Source organism: Spermophilus citellus, assembly GCF_964194105.1.
Source record: "Spermophilus citellus genome assembly, chromosome: 9".
Lineage (NCBI taxonomy): Eukaryota > Metazoa > Chordata > Mammalia > Rodentia > Sciuridae > Spermophilus > Spermophilus citellus.
Genome location: NC_138191.1, coordinates 90,299,171 through 90,324,703, shown reverse-complemented (window position 1 = coordinate 90,324,703; position 25,533 = coordinate 90,299,171). Strand labels below are relative to the sequence as shown.

The window sequence follows — 25,533 nt, the reverse complement described above, 5'->3', positions numbered from 1 at the left end:
GACTACTTCCTGGCTTAGACAAAGTGTTGCCTGATAAACAGACTTAACACACAAATGTCTGTCTGGAATAAACAACAGCAAGCTGAGATTTACATTTCCATTATCAGAGATAATCTCTTTCCCAGTATATGGGAATTAAGAACCTTTTCTTTAAAACCAGGTCTGTGATGTGGATGCTTTATATTAGAATCACATCATGTGTGGATTGGGGTTGATTTTTTAAAAGCAAATGAAAAAGTTGTTTGGATGAGAAAATGTGAATGGCAGAGATAACTGGTTTCTTTTTGTCCATTTATAAATTTCAAAACCAGGTTTTCTTGCTTTATTTTATTTGATTCATAAACTATCTTGTTAAGTTAGGCAAATGATCACTGGTGTTCCCATTTTACAGATGAAGAAAGTGAGATCTAGTGTAATTAAATTATACAGATGAAAATTTTAGGATCTTATCTTTTTGCCATTTCATACTCCTTTCAATACTGAATACAATTTCAACAAAGTTATTACTTATGGTGCTACCTGAACTTTAATGGCATGGTTACTCTCAACAGAGGGCATTTTAGTATTTTAATTTTTGGCAGCACTAGATATGGAATCCAAAGCCTCATGCATGGTAGGTAAGCACTCTGCCATTAAGCCACATCCCCAGCCCCGATTATTTTAATAGATTACTTTATGGACATCTACATGCAAATAATACATACAGATTATAATTCAGTTATGTATCACTTTTATTTGATATATTTATTTTATAACATGAAAATGTATAGAAGCATTTTCTGCTGTATCTAAATGACTATATGAATAGTCTTCAAGTATATTTATATCCCAAGACCTAGTGTTGTGGTTCATTTTAATGGTGAAAAAGTGACTAAAAGGGTGAAGTGGAGCACAATTCTGATATGTGATGACTTTACTGTAAAGGCCTTTTATGTAGGTCTGTGTTACATTGGAGTGGGTAGATGACCAGGTCGCCTTAGCTACTTGAGTTCTAAATTAATCAGCAGGTCACCATCACAAGTCAACACAGCCCCTCTAATGGGGGAAAAAAAAAAAAAACATGGTCTAAACATTTTGTCAAACAAAATGTGAGAAGTGATAAATGTAGTCCAAGTATCGTGCTTGCATATCTTCTATTATCACCAACTTTGACAAAGCTGATCACTCCTTGAAATCAGCCTGATGTGAAGACCAAAGGCTTAAGGATTGAGTCATTTTGTCTTTACTCTAAGAGTGACTGAATTTAGCATTTTTAAAGATTAGAAATGAGTCCCCCTCACTGTCATCTCACAATAGTTACGCCATTTAATTTTTTTTTTCTTAGCGTGTTAAAACTGTGTATCATTCTGCAACCTCCTTGTGCACATAGAAAACTAACACATTTATGAGTAGGTGATAAGACAGTTGAATCACTCTTCAACCTAAACAGTCCCATCCTGATACACAGTCCCACTAAACAGATGGGCCTTGAATACCAGCGTTAATGCCAAAAAATCTAATTCCTGCAAATTTAATATTTCACAAATTTCTTGTTCAAAAAGGCATTACAAAAAGAATACTTTCAAGAAAGAAAATTATAGTAAAGTAGGTTATGTAACAATCTTAAATAGGCCTTGAAAATGCCATACATGGGTGTGGCTAAGGGGTGAAGCTCCAGAGCAGCTGGCAGCCCCCGGGTGGTCCTGTGGACCCCTTCCAAGTGGCTGCTGCATGAATACAGCCTTTCCTCTCCGCCAAGTCCCACGTGTGCAAACTAGCTGAGTTCTTTTGGAGCTAGGACTTCCTAGGCCACATCTCCCTGTCTCCCTTGGACAAAGAAGGACTTGCTCTGCATGCTTTAATTACTGCAGTTCTCACGTAGACCTGCAGTTTGGGATTGCTAGTGAAGTGGTAGAGACTAAATTTTGTATTTTAAATGTAAAAATAAGACTTTCCATTTGAAGAACCATGGACTGTTTCCTTGTGAAAACATAAAGAAAACTTAAATGGTATAACCTGCCTCATAATTTTTCTGTTTTAAGAACTAGGTCATTGCATATTAATTTTTCATTAGGTGACCCACAGTTATGTACATTAATTGACCTGAAATATCGGTTTGGTTATTCACTGTGTATAAAGGATTTTATCTAGTATCTAGAAATGCTAATAATAATTGCATATTTTTGGCGGTCCAGATTTAGGATGGTATTACAGATTTCTGTCTTTTCTTCATTGGACCATGATGAATAATGTTATATTTGGCTGGTGGTCTTCTATTCATCAGTGTTTACACTTACGCTACAAATTATATATACGTATGCACACCTGTACCCTGACATTTTGAATTCTCAAATAAAGTTTTTCAAATATTTCTTCTGACATTAGTCTTTAAGGATGTGGTCTTACTGGAAAAAATATAAAATATTCCTGAATGTTATCAACATTACAACAATAATCTCTTGAATAACAGCAACTGTGAGATCAGTAAGCAAAATGTGACTCTCATAGTAATTTGCTTTTCTAGATTTCTTTACTGTAATAAATATGGTAGAATAGTACGTGATCAAAATAGAATAATTCTAAACCTTACACTATTAATCAGAAATATTATTTTTATTTATTGTAACTTAATGGATGTAGAAAAACGAATTCTTTGATCTGCCTTTATTGCAAAGTACTCATCTTCTCAAACCATAAGACACAAAAACATATCTAAATTTTGAACATATTCAAGGGCTACAATTGCCCAGGATAACTGTTTATCACAGAGTGTCACTACCCTTATTCTTTATTTCCTTTTGCCCCCAGAATTCTCCTAACTCTTCATTAATTTGCAAGGAAGTATCCATTCTTTCTTTGCCTTTTATTTATTATCATTATTTTTTACACTATAAACAATCCCAACTCTTTCCAGTAAAATTTTCACTTTTTTTTCTTTCACTTGACTAACATACTTTCATGACTGGGTGACTTCTGTTTTTTTTTTTTTTGTTGTTGTTGTTGTTGTTGTTGTTGTTGTTGTTGTTTTTCATATCATTTAGTTTGGGAAATTTCAGACTGGGCACAAAATTCTAACAAAGGCTTTTCAGACCTCGTTAGCCCAACCATTTGGGGTGTAGGGAAACTTAGGCGAAACTCAGGCAAAATTATCTTTCTAGTGGAACTAGAATTTGTGCCTTATGGCCATAGACTTTTGTTGATAACATGGGGACTGAATAGGAATTACACTGGTGTGTTTAGGGGGGCAGATTCTTCACCACCAAGTGTCTGCTCTTCTTTATCAGGCTCTTCACAATAGCAGTGGTTAGGATTCCGAGGCACTCTGCAGACACCCCAGGATGGGGCTTTCCCTAACCTTTGTGTCTTGTGAATGCACAAAATAGTCCTGCCATCCGTCATTTTAGCCCTTGTACATTTCTGGAGGGCCTCCTGTGTCTCAAACACTGTCCTTGCCTCAGCCTCTGTGGTTTGTGGGCCAGGGGGTCATAGGAAATGACTGTTTGCAACTTTCAAACACTGTAAGATTTCCGAATCACCCACAAACTGGAGGGTTGCACCTCACCTCTTCTGCTGGCTTCCAAGGAGGGGAATGTCAAACAGAGATAGAGGCCTTTTCTTCCCCTCTTTTTAAGTTCCACACTCCCTTTTCCAGTGTGAGATTAGTATATTTTTCAGTGGTTCAGTGTTGCTGGCAGTGGTTCAGTGGTAGAAAGCTGAACGACAATGGAAAATTCATCAGTTCAGTAGTTATTGAACTCTGTGGCCGGGCCAGGCACCCTGTCGGAGGAACTGTAGGCAACAGAAAAAGAGGAAGGAATTCTTTTCTTTAGGAGCTCAGGTTCTCATAGGAGATCATTTAAAATCACCTTAGTTCACCTATATCAGTCGAACCATGTGAGCTCTGTGGACGATGAAAGATGGACTGCAGGGGAGAAAGCGCTTTATTCTAGGTCAAGGACAGAGAAGATTTAGCAATATTCCATCTATGCTTTTTGCTTAAAGAACATAAAATAGAAGGAAGTGTTACCTGCATTTTTGTCGCAATAGTTTTATTGCATCCACATGTCTTTGCCATTCCTTGCCTTGCCCAGAGAAGTGCTGTGTGAGGTTCCGTGCCCCAATATGTACCTAAGTAGCAAATCTAGCACAAGGTTTCTGCTCTTGTCCTGCATAAGCTTAGTACAAGAAGGGGAGACTGATTTGTAGACATTATGATTTATTTTATTCCTTTCCCTAGTGATTATATTGATAGTGAACTTTGTCTGAGTACTCTAGCAATATAGCTAGGCGCCATAAAAATGCATAGATGGATGGCTACCAGTCCAATTAAGAGGTCTTAACCCAGCCTCCTATATGCAAACGCTGTCTATTTTAGGTTTAAATTTCTGCTCATAAATTTTTAAAAAACCAAAAGAAACATCGCTTTTCAAGGTTAGGTTGAAGTCTAAGGTTCTTTAAACAAAAAACAAATCCCTAGATGGGAAAAAAAATTGATAATCCTAATGTACTTCCTCACAATAGCTTTTCCATCTCCATCATTTAAATACACTTTAAGGAATACTCTCTTTATTGTAAAATATAAATCTTTTCGGGGGTGGCTGGGGATATGGCTCAGTTGGTAGACTGCTTATCTAGCATGTATAAGTCCCTGGGTTCCCCAGCACCACCAAATATGTGTGTGTGTGTGTGTGTGTGTGTGTGTGTGTGTGTCTATATATCTCCATCTATCTATCTATCTTTTGACTTTCAACTAGGGAACAAGAGAAATTCACTGTCCCAGGGCCTCAGATACAAGAGGGGCATCTAATCTTATGCACCTGTTTGTTTCCTGGGGCCTCTAATTATTTCAGAGGTGATTGGAGTCAACAAACCACAGCATGATTATCCAGAATAGTAAGATATAAAGTTGCATTGGCTTCTGACGGGTCTCTACCAAGTATATAAAATAGAAAAGTAAATTAATTGTTAACCTTCTTGATAGTATTTTAATGCAAATGCTTAAGAAGGAGATTTTTCATTTGTATCAATTATGTATGGGTAGAAATTCATTTGCGATTCTGGCCATCTGATTGGCTCCATTCTTAACAGCATCCATGACCTTTTGCTGTATCAGAAAAAGTGCCCATGTGTCCATCCTCAGCATAGGATACTTACAGGATCCGGTAGTTTTGCTCCCTGGTGGTTCAAAAAAGGAGACAGTATTAAATGGGCAGGATAGAAAGTTACTGACGTTTTTAGATCATTCAAATTTTCTGGTGGAACTTTGGCTTTGCCTAACCCTTACCAGGATGGGATACTTTAGTATGCAGCCGCTGGGTGAATAGCAGTGTCTCTAGCTCTTGAATAAAAACTAAGAAATTACATTCTGTTTTCAGTTTGGCTAGATGCCTCCTCCAGTGTTTGTAACTGAGCTTTCACGAGAGCGCCGCGGCCCCTTACAGACCAATTCTGAACATTTTTGCCACTCAGTCCTTCACTGTTGATTTGCTTGTTTTTCTGTGGCTTTGGAATTTTTAAACTAACTTTAAACATACCTAATATTAATCTTTTATTGCTGTGTCATATTTTCTATCATTTTGTTATTTTTCTATAAAGGTAAATAAATGTAAAGTGAAAAGAACAAAGAAGTCTACTTTCGGATTATTAAAAAAAAAAAGACTTGGGTCTCTCTTTATTCCTTTTGTCTTAACATTATTGGATAAATATTAGAAAAGTCATTCACTATTATATATCTAAATTAATGGAGATGAAAGATGTTTTCCATTTGTTCATGGAGAAGCAATTAATTGTAAAGGTTTTACACCTAGAAGTAGAATGTTGGCTAAGCTATCAGATAGAGAATTATATTTCCTAGTATTATTCCAAAGAAAACATTGTATCTGGCAAAATTTTATATACCTGTTTGGGGATTTGATCCAGAAGAACTTTAGTTCTCTTAAAATGAAATTATATATTTTGCTTTAATTTTGGGTACAGATATTAATCATTCAAGACTTTCTAGAACAAAAATAATGGAGGCATGTCTCTCCTAAAATATGCTGAATTATTTCTTAAAATATTTAATTTGTTATTTCTAATGGCAAAGTGATAGGACCCTTCCTTAGGAAAAAAGAAGGAAATTATGGGATTTTTAAAAAATTGTATGCTCTACGTGTAATATTAACAATTAAAATTTCAAATGTGATTATAATATAAATTTGTTCGCATTTCCAATTTTTAGTGCAGGCCTTTGTATTTAATTTTATAGTTTTTTTCTGAAGGATTCCTCCCTCTAAAATTTTTTGATAAATCATGACTTTTGTTTTTGTCTTTATTACACAGTTGTTACAAGAAAATTTAAAACTGTCATTTTGCCAGACTTAAATAAAAATTTGCCTTTTTACTTTTGTAATTTGAACCCTTAAATAAACATTTTTTTTGGATGTAATCATCAAGGTTAAGATTATCTGAAAATTTCAAAATATACATGTTCTTTATAGTACTTTTCTAGAATTAAAATCTTGATTTGTTTAAAAGCAGGAAGTCTTTGTTTTAATAATAAATTAGCATTTCTAGTCTAAAGTCACTTTGTGCAATATCTCCCAGAAAGATTGGTGATACTATATGTCTGTTGCAACAGAAGTAACATTTTCAGTTTAATCACAGTTAAGTGCCATGAACTTTCGATCTTACTTTCAACTTCTTGCTGAAACGTGGTCAAAATTTCGGAGACCTGATTCTAACCCTGTGAAGTCAATGTAAAGTCAGGATCCAGCCTTTCCACAGATTATAAAAGGTTTTGAAATTTTGTTTTAAAGACTTTGTGTACATTGGTTTTAAAATAATGTTTTAAACTATCTTAAATCCCCAAAAGTGCTTCACATAAAAAAATTTTCCCTATGAAATATTTTTTCTTGATTTTTCTCCCTCACTCCCAAGTCCATTATAAATATGCTTGCTTCTAATTCTATGCAATTCTTTTAATTTAGTTTTAATCTAATTTTAAAACTAAATGTTACTTTATTTTAAATTTCTATTAAGAAATTAATTTAATTGAATTAAAAATTTTTAGTTCTAAAATCTGATTATGAAAGAAGAAATTGTTTTAATTTTATAAAGGTGTGCAGGAATCTGTTTTTGCTAATAAAGCCCTTTAGGACCTACCTAATGCATCAGTGCAATAGGAATACAGTACTTTTAACATCAGAGGAAAACGTGTACTTTCAGAAAGCCCTTTTTGAGTTATACAGTTATCTCAAGTGCGTGTGCTAGAATATTAGAACTCTGGTACTGAATGGTGTTAGTCTGCATAATCTGTTGCTGCAATACAGAGCTAAATATCAACAGAGCTTGTTACTGTTGTTTGGGTTGCTTTTATATACCAGTTTCAAAATATGTTTTGACACTTTATTATGTTCTGGATCAAGCTTCAGATGTGTGTAATGAAGGATGAAGTCTTTATCAGACTCCAGTGTATAAATAATGGAGAAGAGTGGTTTGCAAACGGTCTGTCTATAAGAGATGGCTTTTAAGAGTGTCGAGCTCTGATCTGGCACCAAGCAAAAGCCAGTGGAGGTGGAAAAGAAACTGAGAGTCCTCTCAAAAGGCACTGGCTCCGGCACTGGCTCCTGCCCTGCCCCTGTTTATCTTTCCATCTTTCCTCTTCTCATTTGTTATGTTGTTTCTCTAGTTTCCCATTCTTGGTGTATAGGCTGAACCTTTTAAGGAGGCCGGGCACCCCTGATCCACTTTCCCTCACAGACCCTGTAATGTTTGGCTGTATTTTTATGTTTTTCAGATTCGAGTCAATCTGAAAGTCCCAGCCAGCCAAGTGATGCTGACATTAAGGAACAGCCAGAAAATGGTAAGTTGTGTGGGCTGTGGCTGTTCTATCAGAGTGCACAGCAGCCAGCAGCTGGCCCCGCACCTGGATTCTGGGCTCTGCCCTACAGGTGGCCCATGGCAGGAACAACTTTGAGGATTCAGAAAAACACTCAAGTAGAGATTTCTTTTACAAGGGCAAATTCCTCGTTCTTGGATCACCCTAACAGCCTGGCAGCCCTACCAGGCAACACTGTCTGGGTACTGTGAGGACCTTAATTCTCAAGAAAGATGATTACTGGCACCTAATTAAACTACAAGAGATAGGGTTGCTTTACCAAATCTGATGCTTTTACAGTGAAAAAGGGGAAACTATGGCTTTTTCGTGTCATTTTAGTTCCCTTTTCAAGTGACAAATGCAGAATGATCTTAATTAGTGACTTAAAGTCATTCATGGGAAAGTACTATTGAAGTCTTTTAAGACCTCAACCCTTTCCTTGAAGAAATCATCTCTCTACTTTTGAAGGATTTTTCCACTTCGAATTATCAGATGTGTGTAATTGAAGGATGAAAGAGTAAGGGTATAGGAGAGTCTGAAGTTCCTCAATTGCACAAATACATCAACTTCCAGTTGCAAAAACTTTATTAAAATAAAATGCCTACTTAACATATACTTTAAGTATAATAAAGACCATCCTGGGTTAGAATTTTAAATTGAGAAAAACATCAGTTTGAATGAAAACAGAAGTGAACTAATAGTCCCTCTCTTATGCTAAACATTCTGTGAGGTGCTTTCACAGATACCATCTCATAAAATTCCAAAATGGTGTTCTTACCTCTGTAATGTTGAATAGGATGTGAAACCTCTCAGGTTATGGATTTATTTCTCTAAACTAGGGTAATATTAAATGTCTATGGAAGAATTAAATAAGATAACATATGTAACTTGCTTACCATGCCATTTTTGGTAGACTGTGTCCTAAGAAATATGCTGGCAGTGAGTGGGTATTATTCTTACCACTTTTCTTGTCCTGTAATCCCACCATACTTTGTTTTTCATCTACTTCAAATGTCCTCATTTTCTTGTATCTGTCTTCCTTTTGTTTTCCTGTACATTTTTCCACTTTGATTTCCATCTGATCTTTTGGAAAAGATAGGTAAACTGTGGGATGGAGGACTGCACTTGCTTACCACATCAGATAGCCTATCACTGATTTCCGAGAATATGCTTCATTTCCTGCACCTGTGAAATTCTTTATTCTGTCACTGGGCTCTAGCATTAAGTGTAAAATCTCTGGATCTACTTGTCCCAACCCTGGTATTTGGTGATATTTTCTTTATCAAACATGTTTTTTTTAGAGCAGGCATTTTTTTTTTTTTAAAGGGGTGGGGGAGACCTCTGAATGTTGGTTTTCAATGTCATAAATAGCTACATATTATTTTTTTGTTGACATTTTAAAGAGTGGTTTTTATAGACTAGTTTCGTTCTTTATTTTCAACTTGAGTTATGGATGATGGACTGTATTTATACATAATCTTCCTGAGTATGTGTTCAGAGATACTTGTTTTATTTTCATTTTGAGGACCTCGCAGGCTTAGGGGCGTGCGGTTCACGTATTTTGGTCTGGCTGCCCCTCTAGCAGGCCTGCGATTCATCTGTCTTCATAAAATGGCCGACAAGCTGTTCACATGCAAATATAAATTGAGAGCAGGAGAGCCTGGCATGCTTTTCTGGAGCTGCCTGCAATACTGATATTGTGCGTTTTTATTCCAAAAAGCAACCAAGATCAAGCCTGGATTTTTAGGCCAAAGGCATGGCTATACTGGCCAAGTTTGCTTTTAACCCTGGATTATTTGGTGCTACCCCAAGGATTCATGGTACCATTTTGGGGAGATCATGCAAGCTCAAAGAAAGTATTAACATGGAAGGGATAAAGTAACAGATTCCTACCTTTCAAATTTATACGTATTTCAAAGAAAAAGAAATAGGAGCTGCTTTGTCTTGAACAACCTCAATTGGAGAAATATCAGCATACTCGATTTCCTCCATCTGCCCCTTGTCCACCTCAGGTGAAGTTACTGGATAAAAAATTACTTTATTCTCTGTGTCTTCCTTATAGACACAGAATCCTTAAAGGGAATAAATGAAGATTGGCAAGGTATTTACAGGCCTTAGATGACTGTCTGCTCTTCTATTGCTTTGAACAAGCCCGTGCTCCCCCTTCTTCATTTCCCCAGGTTGTGAAGATGAGTTCTGTTTGTTTTTGCTTTTGATTTGAAAGCGGGAACTCTTATAGGTATATCAACAAAGCTCTATGAAGTTTTGGAATCTTGCTGGATGACGAAGTGACAAACTCTGCTCTTCAGATGAAGTGAACACATTACTCCTTCCATATAAATCCATATATGTATGGGAAAATAATCCTTTTATCCCAGCTCTTGAGAAAGGTAATGGGAAACGAATGCTTTTCCCCTAGTAAACCACGGAGACTGAACAGACAAATGGTAACATGCCGTTCCATCCAAACTGTAAAATGAGGCCATGAAACTTTACCTAAAGTGGATGCAGCTGTTTCTTCCCTGTCCAACTAGTCTTTTTTTTTTTTTTCCTGTAGAAATTTTGCTTTCTTTACTTGAAGTTCCTTAAGACCTAACTGTAAAGGAAAACAAATCTTTGTCCAGATTTGTTTTCAAATGGGAATTTCAAGGGAATTATTTGAAGCCCAGATAAAATGTGAGAATCTCTGAAACTCAAAATTGGTACAGTGGTTAAAAATTCTGCCTCTGGAGTCAAACAGACCTATGTAATGTACAGATTAAATAAGTAGCTGGTTAGCTGACTGAGTGAACTTTTTCTCTAATCTCAGTTTTCTTGTAAGTAAGATTGAAATACTGAAAGAACCCACCTCCTGAGTACTAAAATGAGAATATGCATGGGCAACAGCACAGTGCCTGGTTCAAATAAGAACCAAGGATATCCAGGACTGCTCTCCAGTTGTAGCTTGTCATAAACATAATGAGCACACATCTTCGGGAGGCCAACAGCTGGGAGCCTTGGAGTGAAAGGGTATGGTGTCAGAAATAAACCAAGACTTTGAGAGACATCATTTGTAGGTACCTACTCTGCTCTGAGGGGTCAGAACATAAATTTCCTTCCTAAATCCTCATAATCCCCACAACGCCACAGCAATATCACTATTCGGTTCTGTCCTCACACTCTGCTTGTCTGCCGTGAGTTTGAGAATTAGTAAACTGCAGAAGTGACTTAGAGGTGTTGGAACCTTCAGAGTGCGCCCTCTAGAAGGAGATTCTAGAAAAAAAAAAAAAGAAAAGAAACCCAGAAACCAAGTAGAATCAGGCTTATTAAAAACTATAAACTGATCAAGGGTAGGATTCATGAAAAAATCGTTTTTTAAAAAACAAGTCTCGTACAGCAGCTAGCTCTTTGCCTTGAACTTAAAAAGGTATCTGGTACTTAACTTGCTCAATGAATAAACTTAAAAAATAGATGAATGTGTTGTCATTATCCCCAACTAATTTTTGACTGTCTACTCAATGTTGAGTTGCAAAAATTTTTTAAGAGGAAAAAGGTAAATAAATAAAGAACCTCTGGGAAAGCTGACAGTGTAATTGGGATGTGGGGAAAACTATACAGACACATGGGCATAAATATGCCAGAGTTAGGCACAAGGTAGTATGGCCACTGCAGATCAAGGTAAGCTCTCCCGTGAGCAGGTGTGGTCAGCAAATGAATAGTGCCATATTAGTTTATCAAAGGGAATGCAGTGCAGATGAAGTTCCCAGCTGTGATGAGGATCATTTATTTAATCCTTAGGCTTATTGTCGAAACTTCAACTCTAGCTTTTTAAGAGCTCATGAAGGCTTTACGTCTTAGTTTTTGGATTTTGAGTTTGTACATTTATTCAATCCACCTGTGTGGATTCCCATGATGTACTTAGGTGACCATTAAAAATAGCTGTGGGACTGAACATTTGAAGCACTGGCTCGATAGTTATAAGCCCTCTGCACAGACCTCCAGAGCTTGCATTCTGTGGTGCATCAGGTCAGTCATCAGGGAGGGAAAGCTCACGGAGCAGCCCTCCTACTTTATTCATGCATGCTTCTTCTTCTTCTTCTTCTTCTTCTTCTTCTTATTATTATTATTATTATTATTATTAAACCCAGGGGCATTTAACCACTGAACCACATCCCAGCCCTTTTTAGTTTTTATTTTGAGACCGGTTCTTGCTAAGTTGCAGAGGCTGACCTCAAACTTGTTATCCTCCTGCCTCAGCCTCCAAACTGCTGGGATTACAGGCATACCTTTCTGTGTCCGGGTAAGGCACGCTTCTATAGGGCCATGTGCATTTAGTGTGCAAGGCAACAGCACAGGCCAGCGTTGGCACTCTGAATACATGCTCCCCACTGGATCCACCATCATCAGTGAGAGACTGCCCTTAACTAAAAAATGTAAGGTTTCCTTGCAAGGAACAGCTGTGTTCACAGGCATTTACTATCTCTAATCATCTGCTTAGCCAGCCAATAATAAACTTATCTTAGTGGTTTTTAAAGTGTGAGGTTTATAATAAGAAACCAAAGTTGGTACTTGGGTTACTTTCTTCTTCTGTTTTAATTGTGTTCATTCCTCCTCATTTGTCTGATAGCTGTGCATATGTTGGTGGCATCAACCTTCAGATGGGCCTTTGCAATCAGTGGAAAGCCATTAATCATGAGGCTTGCCCCAGATTTTGAAAATTTCCAGTTCTACCTGCCAATTTGAAAATCGCTCTGGAATATTGGTTGGATCTAGCTTTCATGCTCACTGTCTTTTTTTATGTCATTCCTGTCTTGAATTGTTAAACTCGGTATCATTATTAAATATTGCCAAATAAACCAGGAATGTTCTTGTATTCAACCATAATTGTCAGTATTTCACTAGTTTTTCATTTAATTCTGTTCTGTGCATATTTTGAATATTTTAATGTTTTAAAAAATAGCTTATAAGGCTACCGACTTCCTGACTTAAGATTTATATGTGTGATTCACTTTATAATTTGGGGATGAGATAAGAAAGCTATAAGCCTCTATTTCTCTTTTGGATAAACATTATTTTATCTGTTAATATGCTCTTAAAGATGCAGACCCTCTGCTTAGTGTTTTAAATTGCTTTTTACTATCTCCTCAAATATATAGTAGATATACTGTAATGTCATATTGTAATATTAATAAACAGTGGGAAGGCAGAATAAAATTGATAATTCCAAAATGTAAAAGTCCTCACTGCTGAAGGGACTCTTGTTTTAGGAGCTGTTTTGATTAACGTGTTATTTTAGTTGGGTCATTTTAAGAATGTCGAAGGCCATGCAGCCTTACAGTTTTCATTTTATTGGGAAAGCAGGAGTGTTCTAGCACCATTGACTTGTAAATACAGTCTATCAATATTTTATAATTTGCATGACTTTCTTTTACAATTACCTAGCAACAGTTATTCTCTGCAGTGTTCTTTCAAAAAACCCTGCAGGAACAGACACAGTAGAGTGACCACCAAAATAGCGGCAATAACAGTAATGATCAATATTCTAAAATATGTAAAGGTCCCAACTCAGGGAGACATTAAAACCTAAATGCCTTCTGGTTTCCAGCTCAGTGTAATTAAATTCTAACTGATGAATTTTCAGCAATGTGATGGAGCCAGTCTCTCTTCTTTAAGAGACAAGGAAACTAGAATGTGGCTTGATCTACAATTTCTGTTTGAAAATAGATGAATCTGCTCTATCAAGTATTGTTAGCAGGTGTGACCCATCCTTGTTCAGAGACTCCTTAGAAAGGCCTCCAGACAAAGGAACACCATGAGTCTCGCCTTGTGAAAGATGGGGTATGGGTAAGGCTGAGGGCTTCCCCCGTGTGCTTCCACCATGCAATGGTGTGTGCTGAGTTTACACAGAATCCTGGGTAGTTAAGGGGCCTTTGTAACAGAAAAATGGGGACAGGTGAGATTTATAGTAATTTTAAAGAAATAATTATACCCTGAGATATTATGGGTATTTTTATTTTTGTGTGTGGTACTGGGGATTAAACTCAGGTCCTCACATATACCAGTTTAGCACTTGACCATTGAGCTACATCTCCAGCCCTTTCTATTTTTTATTTTGAGATAGGATCTCACTACGTTGCTGAGGCTGGTCTTGAACCTGTGACGCTCCTGCCTAAGCCTCCCAAGCAGAGGGATTGCAGGCCATTGCTACCACTCCTGGGCTATTGTGGGCATTTTATTGTCCTCCCATAGAGGATAACTAGCTGGCCAGACTTTAGCATGGTTGACTAGTGACCAAAGTAGGGACTGTTTTAAACCCTGTCCCCCTCATTTTCAAGTTTTGAAATAGAGTGGCTAATGATCTATTTTAAAGATCTTCTCCTCCTCCATCTCCAGCCCCTCACATACAAGAAGAACAAAGTGAGTTTCTTTCTGGTTCTCAAATCATTTGTGGTTGTGACTCTTGATCCAGACTAGATAGACTCAGGAGTGCTCATTGAATATAACACTCCAAGTAGAAAAATATTTTTGTGTGTTTATTTATGGTTTACATGAGATCATACAATTATATCCATAGATCTGGATTCTAAAAATATGAAAATAGGAAGCAATACAATTCGTGAGGTATTTGAATCGTGAACAGTAAAGAAATCAAACAAGGAGCCGTCATCAAATCATAGTGCAGTGGAAGGTGCACCTGGTGCTGGCTGCAGCTCCATCTGCCATCGCTGTTTTCTCTGTGATCTATGCCTGGTGCCAGTGTGACAGGTCCCTTTGACAATGCCACCTTAGAAGGACTACTTCTGACAGTCACTTTCCCATACTTCCCCATCAATTAAAACTCAGCATGGCGAAATATCAGGGGGTTACTTGGAGTCAGGAATAATATATGAGCCTTCCTTGCTACAAATAATAGGGTCATTTCTGATTTGATATTTGAATAGGAATGTGTTGTTTTTAAGCATGCATATTATTTTTTGGAAGGAGTTATCCATTTGTGGATAATATTAGTAAGCTGAATGTAATATAAATAATTTATTTGGGGATTTGGAGTCCCTAATCCAGATTGATTAGTTGTCTGCTAGAAAAATTCATGTGGCCACAAGGATTTTTGGCACCTTTTCTCCTTCCAGCTTCCTCATTCTTTTTCTCTTCTTCAGGTTTTGCTCAGCTCCTGGCAACTCTGCTCCCCTGGCATGAGCTTGTCGTTAAGGAAATCTACTGGGATGTCTCAAATAGAGGCGGGGGAGGAGTGGTATTTACTGCAGATTACTCTGCTCCATCTCAGTTGTTAATTTCTATACTTGGTTGATTTTAACCCAAAGGGAACAAGGGAGTCTCATATGCCTTATCCACAGGCATCATATGGAGAATATCCAAAAGAGAGAAGTGTAAAGGATATTGTGGCAAGGCCCAGCAAAACAGGAATAGCCTTCCAACAATCTCTCCATGAAGGAGTCCGTGTTGTCTCAGATCTCTGTAGGTATTTTGCAACCAGAGAGCTTCTCAGCAAGCAGCGCTTGTAAACTCAGAGATGAACAAGAAGAAGCCAAGTCACAGCTTCTGAATAGGTCAGATTAGCAAGAAGAGTTGCCATTAAAAGCCTGACACTGAGCATCTGTTTAGGGGAAATCAGTTGTCCAAGTCACTTAAAGACTAGTACCTCAGTTTTCTCATAAGCAGTTCAACAGATAATTTTTAAGAATATACTGGGTCGGTGGGGACCATGTGTTTGTTGAATGTGTTGAGAGAACACAGAGATGGATCAGGCATCCTGCTCTTAAGGACCTGGCAGTCTAGTAAGAGGGAAAATAAATGGTCATTCATTCATTCAACAGATATTTATCAAGTGCACTGTAAGAAGCAGGCATCATTTTAGGCATTTCACTGGGCAAAACATACAAAATCCTGCTTTTACTTGAGCTTACTTTCTCATAGGAGAAGACAGACATAGTCTAACTAATAAACATGCAGTATGCCAAGTTATACTAAATGTTATGAAGGGAAACATAGCAAGATGAGGGCATAAAGAGTGGAGAGTGTACTGCTATTCTGCAAGGGTTCAGGAAAGGCCCTTCTGGTCCATTGACATTTGAGCTGAGGCCTGTCTATTCAGTAGTAAATTCTGCTAATATTAGGGACTTTTGTTCTAATAAGTATAAAAGGCCTGAGGCATGCTGGAAGACCAGTCAGGGGTTGGTCTAGCTTGAGGGGCATGAATGAGGGAGGAGGAGCTGCAGTAGGAGGTAGCAGGAAGTCACACCAAACTGGATCTTATAGGCCAAGGAAAGGACTAGGTAAATCTTTGATATGCTGCGATGTGCTATACTCATTCCAAAACCATTCGTTTATTGATGCAGTAGGTATGCCCTGAGCCCCTGTGATGTGAGAGTCACTGTACTAGATACTAAGTATCCCAAGGTAGGCAAAGCAAGGGTAGAGTTCAGGGTGGCATTGTAGACAGAGTCTTAATTCATCACGTTGTTGAGGAGATAGGACTCTCTGGTCTGCCCTTTGCAATATATGTTTGAACACCCCAAAGTTTTCCCTTGTGCATATTTTGCTAACAGCTGGGTTACTTGTGTGGACTAGTTGGCTTCACATACCCACTCTTGCAAATGATTCCTGTTTCATAATGAAGGTCTAAATTGTTGAGGTTTCAGCTTAACCTTGATCTCATGACACCATTGAATTGTTAAGTCCCCAGTTCTCAAGAACATTTACTGTGAAGATTGTTTTTGCTTTTTTAATAGTTGCCAGATTTAGTAAAAGAAAATACAAGATGCCAAGTGAAACTTGAATTTCAAATAAAAACAATGAATAATCTTTACGTAATATGTAGGATATACTTAGGCAAAAAGGTATTTGTTGTTTGTCTAAACAAGTCTTGTATTTTGTCTGGCTACCCGGCCTGGTCCTCCATGCTCTCCCATGAAGGTTACATAGGTAGCAGTAGCAGCAGCATGTAGAAAGGTTTCATTAGTCTGTGATGATTTCACTGATCACAAAGGGTCAAACCACTGGAATCTAACCCATTAAAAATGAAATCTGGAAAGAGTACTCCCAAGTTCCCGTGACTTGGCTGCTTAAATTCCATTCCTCTGGCATCTCCTGGTATCTAGCCCAGTAGTTTTCTTGGAACAATAAGCCACTTGTCAGGTATGGTCAATAGGTAAAATACAGAAAGTTGAGAGTCACTCAACCTGTTCGAGTAAGTGTAGGAGCTTAATTAGTGGGATATTAATTGAGTAAGCCATTGGGATGATATGTGAGTCATTCTCCCAAAGCAAGTATAAGGAAGGATGTATAGTCACAACATCTAGTTATTGGCAGACTGTTTGCTTCATAAAAATGATAAAAATAGGAAAAAAAAGTCAAATAATAGATCGCTGGGAAATTCCACTTTCAGAGGAGAAGTAGAGAAAAAGTATTCCAGATAAACCTGAAAATCAGAGGTGCTATATTTCTCATGCTCTGTGTGGCATGGAAACCAAGTCATGTGTTCTCATGTGTAATTGACAGTATTTCACTAGAGATGACAAAACTCATCTGAAAATATTAGAGAAATATGGTCTGATATTGAATCCTCTACTTTTAAGAAAGAATAATATTCATAGATTTAAGAAAGGTAGTTTTGGAAAATATAGTTAAATTCTATTGGGATTTACAGCCAGATAATGATAAAAATAAAGATTGTTATTTTCATGATAATATATCATACTAGTACATCAGTCTGAATCCTTGAAGAGTTGTAGGTTCTGATGGGATTAGATGTACAAGAGATATTGGGGCAACACCTATGAGATATAACGGGAAGAAGGCAAGAGTAGGCTGGGAGAACCCTCAGACTGCAATGCAGTTCAGACACCTAGTAAAGGAGGGGGGAAGGCTGGGATTAGGTAGAAAGAATCTCAGACAATAGGGAGCTTATAAGAAAGTTTTGGCCAGGCTGATGAAGATTCCCTGAGCCAAAGTCAACTGTTAGAAGTGTTCAGTGTCCCATAGGAACAGGACTGCATTAGCATCCTCCTCCTCCTCAGTCATCAGCCTGGAAGAAGTGTGGAGTTCAAATGTGTACTGGACCCAGAGGAGTGGCAAGTGGGGCTGTCAGATAACCATTATCTTTGTAGCAGATGATCTGAGTGGCTCGTTTTAGGAAGAGATCTATGAGTTCTATATTTGTGATCTTTTTTATTCCTAATATAATCCTATGGAGATAGATACTATTGGGTGCCTATTTTCCAGATGAGGACATTAAAACACAAGGAATTTAAATTCCCTGCCTATAATCCAGAGATAGAAAGCTATTCAAACTCATTCCAGCTCCAGAGTCTGGTTGCTTAACCATTACATTGTATTATTATAGAAAGAGTGAAATTCAAACTCTGACTCCTTCTTTTTTTAAAAAAAAATATTTTTTAGTTGTAGATGGACACAATACCTTTATCTATTTTTATGTGGTGCTGAGGATCGAACCCAGTGCCTCACACGTGCAAGGGAGGCAATGTACCACTGAGTTACAGCCCCATTAACTTCTTGATTTTACAAATTTAGGCAAATAATTGAAATTCTTGGATCTTTGTTTCCTGGTATCACCTCCCTGGAAAATGTGTTTTTATTGTTGTTTTCTTATGTGTTCAAACAGTTGTTATTTCGTTTTCCTTCCTCTTGTTTTTCTGTCATCTAGGATTGGCACTCCTTCATTATTCCTCATCTCATCTTCCTGCATATCTGCCTCAGCCCTATTGTGCCCATATGCTTACTTGTATCCTTAGAATTGTGTATTTGCATGTGTGAATGTTTGCATTATGTATATTCGTAGAAAATGCCCAGCACATGCAACTTCCTCTAGCAGATACTCAGTAGAACGTAGTCAGGCTTCTCTTTCATAACTCTATTGCCTTGTGGATGTGTACCTTGTGCTAGAAGACATCTTGTCCTTGTTTCAATTTTTTTTTTGGCAAAATAACATTTTTATGGAAAAATTATTACATTCTTATTTTAATGAACATTCTTTTCTCTTGTTCTACAGTCTCAAATATTGTGAGTATGTGGTTCATTAGTGGCTATTTTTAGTCAGTGGACTAAATTTTCATTTGATCTTTCTCCTGGAGGTGGAGAGTATAGAAAGAGATTAGTTGTAAGGTATTTATAGCAAATGCCATTATGTTTGTTAGATGGCATAAAACAATTATGGTTGCTAGTAAATTTGAAAGTGTTTCAATTGCAAAAGATGCAGGAATGTAGTTTTATTGAAAACATAAAATGTTTATTTCCAATCCCCATTTTTGTGCAGCACAGTAGAAATTTTTACTTCATCCCTTTCATTTTAGATTTCTGAATTATTTAAAAGAATTGGTTAATTCTCCATTTCAAGTGAGCAAGACAAAGTTCATTAGGATATCTGATTCCTAGCATGTCCCACATCCACAGATCATGTTAACTCCATAGAGAGGTTTATCTTCTTTTAAAATTGCAAATGCTGTCTAAACTGAAAGCTTTTCAATTTAATGCATTGTTACAGCTTTGAACTATAAGGAAGATCCTCATGATAGAAGGGGGGGAAATGAGGCACCTTATTGGTTGAGCATTAGCCAGTTCTAAAAGTAGCAACACAGATTCACACGTATGTCCTTTCAGTTATAGTGGGTTTGGTGACCGCTGTCATGAACTGTAACAAGGAAACTTTAGCATGAGATTTGACCTTAGCATGGTTCGTTACCAACTTGTAGTCTTTGAAGGAAGCCAAAGGAAAGAAAAATCTGAAAAGAAATTATGCATCCTTCCCCCTAGAGTAATTATGCAGCCTTCCCCCTAAGGCTACAGAGGCAAAAGAGTTTTGCTTTTGATTCTATGCTTTCAGACTCACTGGTTCTCTTATCCTTACAGATACCCTATTTGGCAGTTATAGTTTAGATTAATTCAATAAAAGGTGGAGGAAGAGATGGATTATCAATTACTTAATAAGGATGGTATATTGAATACTTTGAGAAATGACACCACGAGAGAAAATTTTTGCAAGGTGTCCTTGATGTTGATTATGAGAGATACAAAAGTCTCTGCTACAGACTGACCTATGACTAAGAGCCTTTAGTTTTCTCTTAGAGGAGTGGAAAGAGAAAAGCAGGTGCCAGTAAGAGCCAGTAAAGATTGATTGTATGTGGGTGGGGGTTGTAGCTCAGTGGTAGAGCGCTTGCTAGCACAAGTGAGTACTGGGTTTGATCCTCAGCACCACATAAAAATAAATAAAATAAAGGTATTGTGTCCATCTACAACTAAAAAAAAAAAAATATTGATTGTGTGTAAGGGCTGCCCATCCTCTCTGTTTTCCTTTCATTCATTCTTTCTATGGATATTGTTGAATTCAGATCCATCTAAGCAGAGTTGATAGTGAGGTCAAATGTTGAAGGCAGCTGAAAGTAGATTCACACAGCACTTGCCCACAGAAATTGACAAGGAAAGCCTAACTTTGGAATACAGGATTCCTAACAAAGTTTGACAGCCGGATAATATGGAATTGTGTAGAATATGTGAGTTTAGGGGCTCAGACCTCTTTCTGTGTGGATTCTTTCTATGCATGCATAGGAGAGGCAAGAAAATTGATTGTAGTCAAATACATTACATGCTTGACATCATTTGAGTGTGTTATCTTATCTTGCCATAATAGTTCTAAGAGGTAGAGGGTGAGGAAGAAAAAGCTCAGGGATGCTGAGGCATATGCCCATGGTCAACAACAATTGAGAGGCAAGGTAAAGAGTTGTGTCATCTTTCATGGTTGAGCTTTGAGGCCAAATGCAATTATGGATAGTTAAGTGCTTTGGAAAGTTTTAAAAAGCTTTATAAGCAACAAATATAATCATCTCAACTAATTTATGTTGTTTGCTTTTCAGTATATTTTCTATGTGTCCTGTCCCCCAAACCCAGGAAATTCAAAAACTTAAAGAATAACATGCCTTATAATAACATATAATTATGTCATATAATAATATATAACATACAGTGTACACTAGGTTATAATGTATAATAATATATAATAGTGGTATATAATTATAGAGGTAGTAGTGGAAACAGTTAATTAGTTGAAACTAGATAATTCATCAGTTCTTTTAACTGGACACCAGCAAATGAAAACAGTAATATGTTACAATATGCTGGAGTTAAAACCAGTAAGAGAAGATCTGCAGAATTCCACCTTCCCTTTCCTTGAGGTGCTTCACATGCTGTGGAGGGCATATGACCATCTGAAACAGGTGCCCAGAGAGGGAGATAGTATGATGAAGATTTATTTATATATTTAATCATTTATTTAATTTTTCAGTGCCCTGGGTATCAAACCTAGGGCTTCATGCATGCAAGTCAAGCATTCTACCACTGATCTATACCCCCAGTCTAGACTTAATTATTTATATTTTCTAGAAGATTCAAAATAAATAGAAAAGGAAGTCCCAGTGTTTTGTGGGGGGTACCGTTAATGTGCATTTTGAGGAGACCCCTATTCTACACTGTATACTCTTTGGACAGAAACTAATGTTTTTGTTTTATTCCAGTGTCCGGCTCTCAATAAATATTTTTGAAGTGAATGGATGAGTAGATGAATGAATCTTGCTCTCAGGAGTTTCAAGTCTTTTAAAGGGAAATAATATATAATCATAGGTTATTCCCTGTCCCTCCAATTCATGTTTTCTTAATCACTAATATTTGTTAATATATGTGCTAACCCCTATGCCATGTGTGGGAATATACATAAATGAGCTGTAGACCCAGTGCTCATCATGTACAGATTCTAGTGAAGGATGTTTAGGTAGGTATTTGAATAAATGTGGCTGTGGACTCCTGGAGGTATTTGGATTGTGTTTGGGGCAGGTGGTGGAGTAGGTGCAAGTGATAAAGGCCAAGCGGGAGGCAGCAATGCTGAGGCTACATGTGTTCACAGAAGAGCTTATTAGGTACTTGAACTGAATTCTGAAGTGTATGGTTGCTCCCAGATGTTAGGGCCTTCTTGTCCTTAGAATTAACTCCAAACACCCTTGCACAACCCAAGGGAATCTAAAGCACACCCCAGGATTTCTACTTGGTTTTGGGAGTCCTTGCAGCTGTCTTTCCCTCTGGCTCTCAGTTCCCACACCTGCTGACTTGATTTAGTTTACAGATCTCCCAGCCACACAAAATTCTCTTCCACGCCCTGTGCCCCACAGGCTGCATTTTCTCTGTGTTTTCATACTACACACACACACACACACACACACACACACACACACACAGAGGGATTATGTGTGTCGCTGACTTTGGTGAAGGTGTCCCAAAATGGGGTGGGGAGGGTGCACCTAGTTAATGTCTCAGAACACATAAACAACTTCACGTGGATTGTAACCAACTCTTCATGAAAGCACTTACACCGGACTGACTGCTGTAACCGTTGTGGTCCTCTCTCTTCTCTCCTTTTCCTGTCTTCTCTGAGTCTCTCCAGGTTAGTTTAGTGCTAAATGCAGAGGAGTTTCACTATCTCTTTTTTTCTTGAGTTTTGTAAATTTATGTTCTTGGAGATCTCCGTTTCAAAGAAGAAATGCACCATAAGGGTATTTTCCTAATGGACAGATTCTAGTATTCTTGATAAAATAATAAACAAGATTTGCATTTTCTGAATGTGGGAGAGGGAAGATGCAAGATCCTTGTTAAACAAAAGGAACATGATGAGTAGAGGCCTGGGGGCATTGAGGACCCAGCATGGGAGGCTGCATTTAGTTAAGGCACAGTGTTTAGGAACTGTTTCTAATACACCAGTCCGTATCATGTTTAATTCTTGGATGGCCAGTCACCCAGCGTGTTTCCCTTGGAGTGAAGCTTGCTGACTGCCTGGCTGACAGCTAGAAAGCCTCCGTAAATGAGAGATGGAGATGAAATTAAAATGTGACTTCTTTGGCATCCACCTTTCGAACCTAGGCCTTCCCCACTTTACTCTAATTCAATTTAGTAGATGTCAGATGGAAACTAATACAGTTAAAAAGAACTTCATGTAATCTCACTAACATTCTTAGAACATGATGCTCAAGGTTTTCTGGTCAAGGATATTTGTATTTGCATTTATAGGGTAGTTAGAGCCAGGATTCTACGCATGTGAAAAGTCCTTGCTTTGAGAATGACATTTCCAAGCTGTCAGCTTCTAATGTGCTCAAAGCTCCAACCAAAATGGCCTTTTATTCTGTAAATATTGAAGAGAAGGCTTAGTTAGAATGGCAGTGGTGGATTCACTAGCTAGGTTACTAGCCTTCGGAGCCAGACTCGGAAAAGGCCATTTGTTGAGTTAAAAATTATAATAAAATTCAAATCCGAGAGGTGCAATGAGAAAGTATTTAGAGCAGTTAGAATCCCACGTTTTTCTGCTGGCCACTTTGACATTATTTAGCAGTGAGGTCCGTTCAGGGTATCAGCACGTTTCATGCATCTTTATCATTTGGCTGTTCTTATCTCCAATTTCTTACAGTTTACAGTGAACTATAAAACTCTTCACTTTACATTCACTCACTCAACCAATATTTATTTATTAAACATCTGCTGAAGGCCCGAAACTGTTCCAGGTGTCAGTGACAGGACTGAGGAAGCTCAGAGATGTAAAGCAATGTGCCTCAGATGACACTCCGATTAGCGGTAGAATGGAGGTCCTCTATGTCCAGCCCTCGCGTTTCCACCACATGATTACTCTGCTTTCTTAGACTTACTGTTTCTCCAAAATTCAATAAACTGAAATCAAAAAGTTACTTAAAAGGTTATTGAAATCATTTCTTCCACTTACCTTCAAGTTGTGAAGTTTACTCAAGTCATTTGTTTAGAATTTTGTATTCATTTATTGTACTTTTCATATTACATTTATTTGTATGATTCTTGGAATAATCCTGAAAGGCAGACATTGGTGGATGGTGAACCCCATGAAGGCGAGGACTGTGTCTTTTTCACTCACCATTTTCTCCTTAGCACAGTGCCTATCTCCCCCATAACGGTGCATAAATAATGTCTACTGTAAGTGCACAAGGACTCTACTGTGCTTTACTGTGTCCCTGTTACCTGGTGCACTGTGTGTGCAGCAGAGGTTCTCCACAGAAGCCTGCTGCTGATAAGACGATATCTGATGTTTTCCACGTTCACTGGGCTTCCATTGAGAGCGTGTGGTTCCCACCCATCTCCTCTGCAGAACCCTGTATCCAGCACTTACGTGTCTGCTCAAGCAGCATGAAGCTTTACCTGCTATATTGTGATGTGTTCCTTTGATACCTGGAGGCCCTCAGACTGCTGGAGAGTTTTGAAGGAGGGCATGAGAAGTTTGCTGCCAGCCATGGAGGAAAGGGTGGACTTGGTGGGTCTAGGAGGATTTCAGGCTCCACACTGGATAGTCTTCTGTTCTTATCACCACCACCATCCTCATCTGCCCACAGTCAGAAGCTTCCCTAAGAGCAGTACTCAGATGGAATATTTTGTACAAGACAGAGCTGGGTGTCACTCGTCAGAGTGTGGCAGAAATGCTCATCACATGGCAAAGTCGATTGACATGAAAGGATTTTTGCAGTGTGAGAGGTTGAGCAGAGCCAAGGGAGACAAGAGTCAAATAGGAGCCAGCTGCATTAGAGTTTAAGCAAAACCTGTGAAAAGAAAGGCAGGGCCCACCTGGTATTGTTTCCAACATAAATATAGGTCACAGTGTCTCTCTGTCTTGTTCTCTTCTTTATGGTCTTATGAGATGCAAAATATGGGTAACGATGAGTTTTATAGTTGCTCTTACTGGAGGAGAATGTTTTTGAAAGGATGTGTGCAGTCCTCCACTTGGAGTTTTGACAGACGAATGATAGAAGAGGATGGGTAACCTGGGCCAGAGCCTTGACTCCCATTTTCCCAGCTATGAAATGCTTTCCATGTATTCACACCCGTGGCCTGAGTTCCAGCTTAGTGTGGAATACTTGCCTAGCATGTGTGAGGCTCTGGGTTCAATCCCTAGCACTGCAAAAAACAAAAATAAAAGGTCTCATCCTGATTTTACTACTTACTAACTGTAACTGACCTTGGGAAAGTGACTTAATCTCTCCACACCTCAGTTTCCTCATCTAAAATGCAGAGCAGAGATAGAAATGAAGGAATTCCCAATGATCAGGAACTATGACAGTAGCTCATTGTATATTGGCTTGATTGCTTATAAAGTGCCTTCAGATACCTTTCTTTCTGGTCGCCTGAAAAATACTAGGAGGCTGATGATATACTTTGCATTTTTTTCCACCCAGCAATACACTTTTTCAGGTTGAATGGGAAAAGCTCTTGCATGGGAAATAAGTGTTTCCTTCTGTAGGGGAACATACTTACTGCTTGGATTTACACAATTTCACCTCTGTGCCTACAGTCCTAAGGATACCTAGAGGTATCATTTCTGTGTTTACTGTGGCACACCACTCTCGCCCTCTACTCAGAACTAGTATGGCAATCCAAGGTGTTCCAAGGTAATTTTTTTTTAAAATGTAAGCACCCACAAATGTCTCAAAGAGTCTAAATAAATACCCACAATTTCTAACAATGATATTGCAGCTAATCCAGAATACATTTGAGGAATCTTTTTAGACTCTGTTAGTATATCCATGTTTGACTTCAGATTGACTTAAGTTTATTTATTCTCAAACTCCCTTGAATCCCCAGATTTTTTTTCTTATTTGCAATGAGCATATTCAATCCCACTGACATTTATA

At 38.0% G+C, this 25,533-nt stretch overlaps 1 protein-coding gene across 3 annotated transcripts in view; it reads left to right on the top strand.

The window, feature by feature from the left end:
* NFIA (nuclear factor I A) overlaps positions 1–25,533 on the top strand; it is a 356,321-nt gene that overhangs the window by 175,898 nt on the left and 154,890 nt on the right. For all 3 annotated transcript variants that reach the window (XM_081306357.1, XM_081306356.1, XM_081306355.1), the window contains one exon: positions 7,757–7,822. In XM_081306357.1, the coding sequence (XP_081162483.1) occupies positions 7,757–7,822 (66 nt within the window). The remainder of the gene's footprint in view (positions 1–7,756; positions 7,823–25,533) is intronic.